The sequence below is a fragment of the Lissotriton vulgaris genome, chromosome 7 (assembly GCF_964263255.1).
Source record: "Lissotriton vulgaris chromosome 7, aLisVul1.2, whole genome shotgun sequence".
Taxonomy (NCBI): domain Eukaryota; kingdom Metazoa; phylum Chordata; class Amphibia; order Caudata; family Salamandridae; genus Lissotriton; species Lissotriton vulgaris.
The window spans coordinates 1,029,923,091-1,029,936,767 of record NC_141695.1 but is presented as its reverse complement, the minus strand read 5'-3'; the positions used below and the strand labels follow the sequence as shown (position 1 = coordinate 1,029,936,767).

The 13,677-nt window shown below is 47.3% G+C and overlaps 1 protein-coding gene across 1 annotated transcript in view; it reads right to left on the bottom strand.

Annotated features, from left to right (window-relative positions):
- Positions 1-13,086, bottom strand: part of LOC147702880 (electrogenic sodium bicarbonate cotransporter 1-like) — a 386,862-nt gene extending 373,776 nt beyond the window's left edge. Inside the window, exon 1 of the mRNA XM_086931461.1 lies at positions 12,740-13,086. Coding sequence (XP_086787587.1) covers positions 12,740-13,041 — 302 coding nt within the window. The 5' untranslated portion in view covers positions 13,042-13,086. The remainder of the gene's footprint in view (positions 1-12,739) is intronic.
- Between the last annotated feature and the right edge of the window lie 591 nt (positions 13,087-13,677).

Here is a 13,677-nt window from a genome sequence, read left to right as displayed (position 1 = left end):
AAGGATATATCCCCTGTGTTGAGGATTCCCCAGTGACGTTTGATGGTGTTTTTAATCTTAGTTGACAATGGGGTAAATGTCGTCACACAGGTTATTGGTTGGGTTTCAATGGGTGGTTTTTCCCGTCTCTCTAGGAGTGCCTCTCTATTGTTATTCCTGGCTCGCTTCTTTGCTTTTGTAACCTCTCCTTTAGGGTAGCCTCTGTCTAGTAGGTTTCTAGAAAGGATGGTAGATTCCTTTCTGTAGTCTGCAACATTGCTACAATTCCGTCTAATCCGAAGGAATTGCCCAAAAGGTAGATTGGTCCTTAAAGCTTTGGGGTGGTGGCTCTCAAAATGCAGGAGGCTGTTACGGTCTGTCGGTTTCCTAAACATAGTTGTCTGGAGTCTACCCTCTTTCAGTTGTACAGTGAGGTCGAGAAAAGCAATCTCTTTGGGCGAGGAAGACATGGTGAACCGAAGATATGGATTGAGTGAGTTAACCCATATATAGAAGGCCTCATGTGAGTTGGGACGACCCGACCATAGGATCAGGATATCGTCAATGAAGCGCTTCCACATTATAATGTTTGCTGAGAACGGGTTGGATTGGTGGTGGATGTATCTGTCCTCAAAATCGGCCATGTACAAACATGCCACTGACGGAGCAAAGGTGCTGCCCATCGATGTTCCTTGGGTCTGGTGGAAGAATTGCCCCTTGAACTCGAAGAAGTTTTCTGTGAGCGCAAGAGTTGCGCATTCCATAATGAATGAGGGTGGGGTGTCAGAGTCCCACTCCTCCATCCTTAGGCGTGATTCGATTACCTCTAGAGTGGCCCTCTGTGGCCGTCAGTGGCATGTTTGTACATGGCCGATTTTGAGGACAGATACATCCACCACCAATCCAACCCGATATATATATCCGGTACACCGCGTCTCCACCCAGTGGCAAGATTCCACCACCGCTATAGAAACTGAACGGACACGGGCCAAGTAAGTGCTGAATACCTTTATTCGTGCACATTTTTTTTTTTAATATATATTTCCTGGCTCATTTGCAATATTTGGAGCCAGCCGGGATGAGTTTGGAAAAACAACAGTTGATCGACAGAATGCAGAACAATGTCATACATTCACCCCAGCACAGAGATCTGGGCCTACAATCATTGTTTTTTTTGCCCACCCTGCCATTCCAGTTTGAACCCAGCCATATGCAAATCAGTCTTGACCATGCGCCCAATGGGAACCGTCCAGCCCGAACTCCCTGGACTGTTCCCATGAGGCACAGGGTCAAGACTGATTTGCATATGGCCAGGCCTAAACTGGGGTAGCATGGTGAGCAAAAGAATGGTGGATTTAACCCAGATCTCTTGACTGGGGGGTGAATGTTTTGATTTGTTCTGCATTCCGTCCATCAAATGTGTGTCTTTTGCTTTCTCGCCCTGAGTTTGGAGGTTACTTTTATTTGGGAATGGATTATGCAGATCAAGTAGAGCATAATTTCTTTTTATTTAAACATACTTCGGGAAGGGGTTGTGGGTTGGGGGCCTGGTGAATGGCACTCTTGGCGGTGCCAGAATCTGTAATCTGCCCATGTGAGGCATCCATTGATGCGGCATAAGATACACGTCGCCACATTTCCCTACGTGTTTTCAGACGTAAAGGAAGGCTAAGCAGTCTTTGCCCCAATTTCAGACACAATATTATTAATTGATACATGAAGGAAGCCGTATGATTCTGGGCACCTGGCATTATTTGTTACCCGCCCTCTAGCCTCCAGTTTACAATTAGAAGTACTTGGAAGCCAGTTGAACACAAGAGTTCAGCTCTGCCCAACATTGTCTCAATCTCTACATCCCGGAGGCGCCCAGAGGCAACCAAAATCTTGCCAGTACGCTACAGAAGCCCTCTTTATTCCTGCGCTTTTTATTCGTTATTATTTTATAGTGTCAAAGAAGCACCTTAAAGTTGCCGTAAAGTACCACGTTGGCGTTATAGGTCCCCACTCACTAAGTATGTAGGTAAAATATGGGGGAAGGGTTGATGCCAAGTGAGTTAGGCGGGTCAGGCCGCAGTCGCAGCCAAGGCAGACGAGTCGGCCAAAAGAAAATGTTTCCAATGACAAATATCTTTGCTTGTAAATTTTGCGAAGTTACTGCCAGTGCGCAAAATTTGTTGTGGGGAAGATTCAGGGGCGGAGGTGCTTTGCTCTGCGTGCAGTGTTTGGTCTGGCGAATGGCAAAGCAGCGAGCCCCTTCGCAACTAAGACACAAAGTAGCGACTGCGGGTCCCTCTTTGGACTCAATGTGCTGGAACTGTTGGGCAGTATCTATGGGGGCGTTGTTAGAAAATGATTTTGCAGAAAGGTACCTGGGCAAGGGGAGGAGAAGAGAAGGTTGATGTTCTGGCTGGGGATCCATCAGAGAAGGTACATATGTAAAAGGGTGAAAAAACATGCCCTTTTCACTTCACGCAGCAGTAAATATCTGAGTACTTGGCACTTTAGCCCTTTCGATGCTCATGACGGAGCGGTTCCGTCATGACCACCGGTCGAGCTGTGCTCATGACGGAACCGTTCCGTCATGACCACGCCCGTTTTCATTAGGGCCCAGCACCGGCGGTAAATCTGCACAGCACTGATGAGGTTAAGAATCTGGCGACTTCGCTCTGTTGTGTAAACTTCCTTGTCATGAGTCCAGTAGTTGGATACCATCTCAAACACACAGGCCGTGGAATTTCATATTTGGCACATACATGTTGCCTTGTTTTCAGTGGGGCACACAGACAGGCCCTGACAACTCTCAGACCCACTATTTTAAACATGGTTTTATTTTTTGTATGTATTGCAATGGTTTTAAGTAACTATGCAAATAAAGTTTTAACTTAACTCACTATTTTTTGCATGTTACCACAGATCCGTGTGATCAACAAGCGAGGGGATGAATGGTCCCATACTAGCTCTGATGAAGTTGCCGGAATATAAGTAGGCAACAAAACATGTTGGCCTGTATTTGTGTGAATGGCCAAATAGATGCTGTTTTTATTTGAGGACGCTGGCTGCATTGAATAAAATTTCCAGCGCAAGTAAGTTGTACCTCGTTTTATTTGAGGATTGCATCTCCTCACTTCATTGTTATTGGGACCTAGGGGGCATCCAGTGATTCTTGCTCTGGTAGTGACGTCTTTTCACTGTTTTTGTTTCTTTAATTTCTCACCTCGGAGGAATTTCTTTACTTTCACCTTTTTTTTTCGTTTGGAAAGCCACTGATGATAGTGTGGGCATACTGGTAAATATATGCCAGCAGCCCCCTGGGTGTTACTAACGTGGGGTGCTTTCCTACTTTTTCTCACATTTTTTGCACAAGGTTTCTGTGGTGGTATATTTATTCCTCTTTCAAAGGCTTGTTGTGAACTGTGGTACATGACGTTGTTCAGTGGTAATTGTGAACAGTGGGACAACGGGCAAGAAACGATTGTTCTGTCCTGGCAGGGTAGCTTTTTAAAGAATATGTACCCTTGGTCCTTTGAACTATAATACACTGTTCCTAGTATGTCAGGTCCTGTTGAGATATATTGTTGTTAAGTGGGGGGCGACCTGACTACTAACCCCCTGGTCCTCCTTTTTAGGTTTCGCTGGGGGGCGGAGCCGTTAGGCTCCTCCTCCAGCGAAATCTGTAGTTTCTAGTATGGGTGACTTTAACCCGCCTCTCTGCTTCATTGGCTAGCTCCATAAATGGAGGCTAGCCATTGGAACAGAGAGGCGTCCGTCAATGCCGGACCAGACACGGGGGCGTTCCCGAGATTCTTTGGCTTTTGCCGACGTCACGCGACGCCGGGAACGCCCCCGTGTCTGGTCCGGCATTGCCGGCACCCGCCTTCCGTCGTCAGCGTCTCTCCTCCCCCTTTCCCGCCCCCTCCCGCTTGTTATATTTTTATTTACGGGTGCCACCCCGTTTTTATTTAATTATTGGAGGCCGGTGCCCACCCGGCATTGCTCCGTGTTGATTTCACCGCCGCTGGCCCGGAGATCGAGCAAGAGGAGCTGCGCCCGCCTCCCTGCCAAGGGCCGCGCTGCCATTGGCGGCCCTCAGCGCAGGAAGCCAGGCACGCAGTGGTGCGACGTGGGCGGGGCCTCGAGGCGGCCATTTCCGCTTCCCCCTGCCCGGGGGAAGCCTGCTGGTGGTTCGTTGCCGGTCTCCCGTGTGGAGAGGGAGACCGGAAAAGTATAAACCCCTCCCTTAATCCCCTGCCCCGCAGTTACACCCCAGACCCGAAGGACTTCCTTTGATGCCGCTTCTGCTGTTCGAGGGAATTTTGCATATTGTAGCCCGTGGTGCTGACCGGTCAGACCCCCGCCGGATTTCAGGTCCTCTCTCCTCAGCAGGTCGGCGGCGGCGCCGGCGGGAGATGTCTGCTCGGGGTTCGGTAGAGGTAGGGGCACGTTCGTCACCTGTTTTTGTTTTCTACGGGCACTGGAGGCAGGATAAATACGCGAATGTCCTTGTTTTTAACTCCGTGGGCACCTTGAACAGAACAGACTTGGTTAAAAAGTTATAATACCTATATACTGGCGACCATAGAAAAGTGCTATTATTCAATGTGCCAGGGCACTTGAGAAGTGCTGGTACTCTCTTATTAAAGGCACAGCGCTCTGGCTGGGGGTGTCCAGGTGTCCTCCCTTCCAAATTACTGAAGCACAGGTGCTCCGTTTCCGACATACCTGCCCACTCCAAGCACAGGTTTTTAATCAAAACACGTGTGACGTTGGTACTTAGGCGAGTATAAAGCCTACGTGTTTGCCCAGTCTAGGTCCCAATTCGCTTTCATTTCGGAGTTCCCTCACCACGTAAATGGAATGGCCGGCTGGGTCACTCTCGGCCCCAAATGACATTAGTATGTGGCATTAATACAACAAGTACATTTGCCTCTTTTTTTCATTCAACGTTGTTAAACCGATTCTAAGCGCTTCGTTTGCTAAGTCCACCGAGGTACGGCGAGATAGTGCAATGACCAGGATCACACATTTTGGGTACATTGTGAGCCGGGATTAGAACACGGAATCCCCTGTTCTACGTTGACACCGTAATGACTTAGAACAGAGAAATCTTATAACTAATGCGTCCATTTCACATTAGCACATTTTGAAAGCAAATGCATGAGAGCGACAGCGAGAGCCGTGTTAGCCCCGAGAAGGAGCACAGTGTGAAATTCGAGCGGTAAAAACACAACGGATAAAAACACTTCCCTAAAACAGTGCCATTTTCCTTCCTTGCAAACCAAGGCACACACAGAGGGGCCCCAGAAGCAGAAGTTGCCTTGTCATGTAACACATTGCCCTGATTTATAATAAAATTTTAACGAAATCATGCATATTTTAGCAGGCTTTAATCACTGCATAAAAATTTAATTCATGAACTGTAGCGCGTTTAAATAAATGAAGTGTTAATTCATTAGGGTTAATTAATTTGTTAAAGGATTGGGCGCAAGGTTAAGGTGGAGAGTGGAGCTTCTCAGTTAGCTCCAGCTCGGCTGGCGGTGGGCACGAGGCGCTGGGTGGGCGGGGAGGAGGAGCCGCCACCAGACAAAGAGGGGCGACAGGCGACACACGTTTACTGAACACGGACTTTATCGACCATAGACTCAAAACAATGTAAATCAAAAGGAAATTTGTTTTTAAACGTAATCAAATGATCTGATGTGTCAGTAACGGAGAGAAACATGTTGCGTAGTAGTGGTTATTGTATTCACCCATTAGGTTGAAGAAAAATTAGAAGTGTTGGTTGTAAATAATCAGTATGGATTTTATGCAATGGTTAAATGTCAATTACTGTAAAGTTTGTTGGAACTACAAAATGTCCACCAAATGCAATTAGCAGACTGCTCTCAGGCATTGACAAAAGATAACACATTACCCCAGTAATAAGGAGACTTTAGTAATTCTCAGTTAAACTGAGTGCTTATTTCGAAATTCTCTCCCTTGTATGTTGGCTTGTCATGATTCCGAGTTTGATAGCCCAGTCTGAAACAGATCTATTAGCTTTACCCAAGCTCCTGCGAAATCGGTCTCCAGCAATTGAGCACAAAGTGAGACAAATCGCTTCTTAAATTTATCAGTGCTCTTTCCGATAGCTGGCCAACCACAAGTCTGCTCTTCAGAATAGGATAGTGGCTGAAAGGCAAAGTTTATTTATTTATAAAGTTTTATATATAGCGCGAACTTGATCCAGAAGAATATCAGAGCGCTTTACAATTTGAGGCAAAGGTAACACATCAGAACATTAGTCTAACATGATATTCTCTGGCTTTAGCATTCATTTGTGTAAATTGAAGTAATACATACTAGAGTCTGGTCCCAATAAACTCCTGTGCCTGAGCAGGTTGAAACATTATCAGGAGTGCTTCATCGTGCCGTAGCCCTGGCATGATCTGATCATGAGGTGCTTTGATTTGTGGCGCGTCCTAAAACAAATGCAGATGCCAGAGAGCTAAGGTTAGTTCTGGGTATCTCAGGGGGTATGCACTTGGCAGCGTATCCAGTACTTTGATTCAGGTTCCCTCAGGTCCACAGACCTAGCTGTATTTTACAGTTGAGGCAATACGGAGTTCCAGGGAAAGAGTAAGGCTGGCTGATCCTACCACACTAGAAACCAAATCTGGGTAGCGACTCTTGCTGGAAGCACTGCTGAACCTAGACCCTCTCAGTACGGCAGTCCTGTCCTAAGTGACTTTTTTCGCTGATCTGCTTTGTTTTTGCATTCATCCGCTCAACAGTACTCAAGTTCGTTTAAGGTGTGACTCCTGTCTTAGATCTAAATCAGGGTGTGTGAAGAGCTCCTCCTTTTCACTGCTGTAAAAGTTTACTGGAGAGTGTGGTAAAATCACTTCATTTTCTTATACTACTGGCTGTTGCCTGGCGATGAGGGCTCTGTGTCTCCGAATTGGTAGTTGATTTTTTGACTTTTGCACACCCAAAGTAGGATAGTTATCAGTGTCTTTGCACCAGTAACTGGTGCTTCACCTGGACTTTGAGAAGTCCTCGCTTCTCAACTGGAAGAGATTATTGTCAGCGACTGGTCCTTCTTTGCCGGTAGCTTTCCACGTTTGGCACTGGAGAATATGTGCTGCTGTGGCCAACCAGGAGAAGGTCAGTGGGGAGGAAAGACCAGCAGGGAAAGGAGGTGATAGCCAGGAAGAGCTGCACCGGGCCCTGCTGACTGCCTCTGGGTGTGTGTGTGTGTGTTGCTGGTTCTGGGTGTGTGTGTGTGTGGTAGTAATTGCTGCCTACTGAGCTCGTCCGTAGGGTACAATAGGTCTCACATTTGCGAGAGATTAAGCTAATGGCAATGTAAATGACCATGCCATTTATTTATCTGTTTTCAAAACCAACACATAAATACAAATTTTGTCATTTACAATGCCAATAGCTCAAACTTTTCCAAAGGCGAAACCATTGCATTGTAAATGCTTGTTGTGATTAACTCTCAGACCCAAAGAACACACGGTCCGGGTCCGTGACAACGGTGAGGCGAAAAGTGCTACACGCTTTCATATCGCACAAGCCACTATAGTAGTGTACACAAACACAATTCCTCCCGTCTGCAGCTGCAGAATGGAATAAAAAAGTGTTTACCCACTAATTAAAAGACATTGTCTACCGCCCAAATAAAAAGATCCAGTCAGGTTGGGCGGGGCCAAAAGGAGATAGGGCGGTAACAAGGAGGGAATAAAAAGCCTCACTTACAATTGAAAGCCAGCGTTTAGCATGAATGATGACGCCAGGTAAAGGGAATGATGGGCGGGGCTTCAAGTCCCCCTCTGAAACATTTATCGATCACAATAAGCCTCGCAGAGCGAGAAGAGCATGCACGCTCCGGCGCTAGGTCTGCGAGACCTAAAAATGTGTTAATTCCCAGACGTCCCGCTACTGTTGGACGACAAACTGGAGCTAAAACAACTATAAACAATTTGGGTAGCAGACAAGTTATTCTATAGTACGCTAAACGTAATTTACGAAAATACGCAGTTATTACGCAATGCATCTGATCATTTTTCTTTCAGATGTTTTAACACACATGCGTGCTTTACAGCCAACAAATTTGGTTCAGGAATCTCTCTCAATCTTTAAATAATGACATTGCTGCGGACATTGACTTAGACATTGCTGCTGCTGCGGGTCTGGTGGCTTAGTGGACTAGTGCATCCATTGCAGGTGCATCTATGTTCGACCTTATGGTCACAGGTTCAAATCGTGGCAATCCACTCAGCCTCTCATCCTTTCTGGGGTTGATAAAATGAGTACCATTGGGTAACAATAAACATCTGTTATTCAGCATCAAGATACCCCTTTGGGGGTGACCGTGAGTTTTACACATGTTATGGAAGAGAATGCTGCTTGGTTCCTGAATCAGATCTGTCTGTTTACAAAACACATTGAAAATGCATCATTGTAGCTTCTCAGAGTGTATTTACAAGTCCTACTTGTCAGTGTGTAGTGTCTCATCAATCCATAAATAAAAAAGCAAGCAATTCAGCATGGCCCCAGCAAATGGCAGTAAGCCATAGGGCCATGCAGTCAAGCATGCAGATCCATACACGTGTCGGGTATAGACACTATGAGGGATGTGAAAAGCACAGATTTTTAAATTTTTGGCACAAAACAACTCTGCGCAGCAACACAACTTGCTGCATTGCGCTGTGTCAAATGGAGAGAACAGGAATGTGTCATATTTACTAATATATAACCAGGGCTTTAAGTGGGCTGGGTCTCAAGGGGTCTGAGCACCGGGAGTTTTTTAAAAGAGGCCTCGAAACGGGTCTCTATAGGGCTCTGTTTTGAGCCCTGGCACAGGCGGTCCGTTTTTTTCCAGACTGCAGAGACAGCAGTTTACTATCACTGCAGTCCGGAAAAAAAGTGCCAGGGCACAAAACAGCCAGATAGAGACCCGTTTCGAGACAAGCACATGGATGTGCGCTGCCCACACTGCTCACTTCTCACTAATGGAGAAGTTACGGCATGACGTCATGCCAGGTGAGCTTTGTGGGAGAAGGGAAATGCTTTAGAGAGAGTCATTTTCTCTCTGGATTTCCCTTCTCTTTCTGAAACGCAAGAGCAGCAACATTGTGGTAGGGTCACCAGGGCTTTAATTGGAAGCTTTTTCAATATTATATGTAACAAGGTATAGTTGCAGCTTATTTACCTTATGTAACTAATAACCGTTGACAAAGCCAATAGTCCTTACTTGTTGTAGGTATGATGTTACTTATTGTATCACATATCTGGATGCAATGACAGAAACAGCAAAATACAAGTTGGGCGGCACACTATACTAAACAAAGAATTTTAGCGCAAGTGTTTAAAAGCCACGCCCCTAATTAGTGGCCACGCCCCTTTGAGAGACCCCCCAGTTTTTTCATCCCACTTAAAGCCCTGTATATAACGCATTCCTGCTCTCTCTCTGCGCTGGCACACAGTGCAACCTAACGCCATTGCATCCTTGCACCAGGTTATGAAGATACCTGCGTTACAGGCGGGATTGTTTTTGTGCAGGAAGGGACACCTTCAGCACAAAACCAGTCCTCAGATTTTCCTCTTCCTACATCTGGTCATGTGGTGTAGGATGCGACACAAATAGAAAGAGGAAATAACTAGGAGAAATAAAGATATTTCTCCCTGTTACGCCTTAGTTGGGATGGTGTACGATTTTGACGCTTTGCCAGGTTTACTATTCCCCCTCCCAACGCAGGGTAATGCAAGGCAGCGACTTGCACTACCTACCGTCACTCTGCATTTACTAAGCCACGCAGATCCATGCAAGGTGGCTTTGCGTGCCTTAGTAAAACTCATTGAAGCCCTTGCGTTGCCCTGCGCCACTCTGCATGACATAATGGCATCTCAAGGGCTTCATAAATCTGGGCTCAAGTTTACAGACTTGGAGCATATTTACTAACATTTTACGTTGTGGCAGTGCCACTTTTGTGGCACGGCCACTAAACAAAATTTTAGTAGATATTCACAAAGCCATGCAGGGAAAGATTTGTACTGCATTATGTGGGTTTGTAAAGAAATGTAATGCAACACAGATGTTTTCACTGTACTGCATTACATTTCATTCTGGGAGGCGTTCCATTGGTGGAGCATGGGCATTACCGGGCATCCACCCACGGATTTCATGCAATCCCAGATTTACAAAGGTTTGTAAATCTGGGATTGCACCAAATAGCTACACCTCCCAGAGGATGGCGTAACAAGGTGAAATATCTGTATTCCTCCTTGTTACTTTCTCTTTGTGTGCTGCGTTCTGCATCGAAACCGCAGCCTGACAGCATTAGCACTGTGCTATAACCTGACTGGACAGTGTATGTTTACAGAGAAAACCTTGCCCTTCGTCTGATGCTATAACTTTCCCTTTTTGGGGTGGGGGGGGCACATGACACCATATGTATAAAAACTTACCTCAGAGCTACAGCTGCTGGGCAGAAAATGTGCTGCCTATAATATTCCCCCCCCCCTTCCCCCCCATAGCGCCGGGCCAGGTGTGCCCCAAAACGTCTGGATGCTGGAGCAGTCAGCCCTAATAGGTGCTGCTAGGAGGCTAGAGAAACCGCCCCAACTGGCCCCCGACTCACCACGAGAAATCACTGACGCTGCCTCCTGGCTCAAGAGCACGATAAGACATGGCACAACGAGGTCAGTACCTGTGGACTGTGTGTCCAGCGGGGGAACAAATAGGCCGGCACCTGGGTGGGGCAGGTATAAGTGCCTGGCCCCAGCCCCCCAGGCACCAGAAATGATGAAGGAAGAGCGCTGGAAGACAGGGACTCCTGTGGGGGGTCCCCACGAGTGGAGATAGGATGAGAGTGCCAGTGTGGGGCACTAAGGGGCTGCCCTCTTAAGAGGGCGCACTGCGTGCACAGCAGACAGCCACATAGAGGAAAATGCCTCAAGGGATGATTTTTGCGCAGGAAGGTATACCTTCCTGTACAAAAACAATCCTGGCCATTATGCAGGCTCTTTCATACCATGGTGCGTGAGGGGAAGATGGCCCTAGTGCCGCCCATGCTGTTCCTGTTAAGTGTGTGTGTGGGGCGGGTTGCATGAAGTCACCGGCGAGAGGGAATGTTGCACTGGTGCTACCCACGCTGTTCTGGCTCAGTGTGTGTGATTGGGGGATCTTGAAGTCACCTGTGCTGAGGGTGTTCTGTTTAAGGGAAGGTTGCACTGGTGCTGCCGGTGCGGTTCCAGTTGAGTGTTTGAGGGAAGATTGCGCTAATGCTGCCTATGCTGTTCCTGCTGTCTGTATGTGTGGGGAGGGAGTTGCATGAAGTCACCTGTGTGAGGGAAGCTTGCACTGGTGCTGCCCATGCTGTTCCTCTTCATGTGCAGTGCAGGAAGGGAAGCTGTGGTGAGGGCGCCTTTCCTGTATCTGTTCTGAGCGTTTCATTTGTTGTCACATGTTTTGTGAGAGACCAGAATTTCCTGAGGGACTCCTAAGCTCCGCCCAGTCCAGATCACATGGATCTCAAAATCACTTCAATATGAAACCTGCTTGCTCATGAGCTACCGTATTGACAGACGCATTAAACAACTTCTCATAAATCTTCTAGGATCACACAAGTATCTCAAAGGATCTCAAGAGAGACAGGTTCAGAGAGGACCCTGAGGGAGCCACAAGACAGTACCTTGAGAAAAGGGGCCCAACAGGGCTCAAGTGGAATACTTGGCCTTAAAAATAAAACTGAAGTAACATTAACAGTATGTAGCTCAAAGAAGAAACACATTTACAACAAAATAATAGAATCTAGCAAAAGGTCAGTGTCCCAAAAGTTAAAGGAACACGTGATCTTCAATTCGTGTCAGAGTCTCAATTAGCAAATGTGTAGAAAAAACTTGGAGCTATGTAAAAAGAACGAAAAACATACAAACATAATAAGAGGTTTTTCAAGTAAAAATGGTTCCAACATTTTAGAAGGAACTTGACCCGAAGAGGAAGAGACCCTCACGTTCGATACTCCCATAGGTTCTCCCATTGGTACTACCATTGATACTCCCATAGGTACTCCCATAGGAACTCCCATAGGTACTCCCATTGATACTCCCATAGGTATTCCCGTTGGTACCCCCATTGATACTCCCATTGATACTCCCGTAGGTATTCCCGTTGGTACCCCCATTGATACTCCCATTGATACTCCCATGGGTATTCCCGTTGGTACTCCCATTGATGCTCCCATTGGTACTCCCATGGGTATTCCTATAGGTACTCCCATTGGTACTCCCACTGATTCAATGAGTGCTGCTGATGTGTCAAAACTTCACCCCTGGCAGTCTGAGGTAAATACCACTGTCTCTCCTTCCCGGCGAAGTAACATGGAATCCCATACTTTCAGAAACAGACACCTAGATGAGCTCTCTAGTCACAAGTGCCAATATCCGAAAACCAAAGCCTCAATATTTCAAAATAAATCCTTCCTCTTCAACAAAACATTCACTACACGCAGCTTAACACCGTGTTATTCGTGAAAAAGGACTTCCATTCGTGAGCTCCCAGCTACAAGATAGCACGCAAGCTCCCTCCCAACCAAACACTAAATATTAACAAAAATAGCAGAACAAGCATTCCAGCAACCTATCTGTGCACCTGTGCGGACACCATTGTATTTGTAAAACGTTATAATATTTGCAGCGCGTAGAGGTTGCAGAAGCGACGCGCGAGGCGCTCTTCGCGCGCGCCACACGTGCGAACATAAGTGAAAGGCCTTGCCTCGCAGTCTGCCTCCACTCCAGCTCCCTGTCGCCGTGATGAAAGAGCTCGCTCAGCTGGATGAAGAGCAGCGGCCAGTCCAGCAGCGGCTCCTCGTCGCCGTCCATGCCCAGCGTGAACCCCACTCTCTCCGCGGCCGCCGACACCCGCGCGCTGAAGATGCTGCGGTTCGACGCGTGCGAGATGATGAGGGAGTTCCTGCTACGCAGCCCCTCGGACCGGCCGCAGTTGTGCTCCTCATCCTGGGGGGCCGGCTGGTTCTCACCCGGGGCCGCAAGGCCTTCGTTTCCATCCAGCCTCATTGTGTGCTTCCGCGCGCCTCGAACTCAGCTCACAGCCTTTGCTTTCAACCCATGGGCCAGGTATTTATCACCTCGTACAGGACCTGCTTGACAAATTGTTCAGCCACTTGTTGTCCAGAAAATGGCCGCAACTAGCTTAAACTGGAAAGAGTCTAGCCGCACGAGTCTGAGCCGCTCGCCCAAAACACGGCTTACGCAACAACAAACAGCTCCAGTCAGACCCTGGCGTCGCCTGCCTGGCCTGGCCAGGGAGGGCTCGGTCTGCAGAGGGCTTGTTGATCCGGGCCTATCAGACCCAAAATACTCCAAGTCAGGTGGCTGCTTACAATTCTGAAGAGTCACGGGGCGGCGTTACACACACTTACTATTGTGTTGCTATCACCTAAACATGTTGTAGTGTCGGGTATCACCATATCACAAAGAGGACACTTGTCAAGGCGGCAGATTCAGGTTGGAATCTGTCATCAATGAACGACACAGAGCAAAATATTTGCATGTGCGTTTTTAGACCATGTAATGTATTTTTCATTACAGGCAGTGGGTATTCAAGAAATCATATGTAGAAAAACAAATTACAACAGCACTGATAGCGTTCAGCGCCAACAAAGTCACAAATCTGATTACACGGTGAGGCTA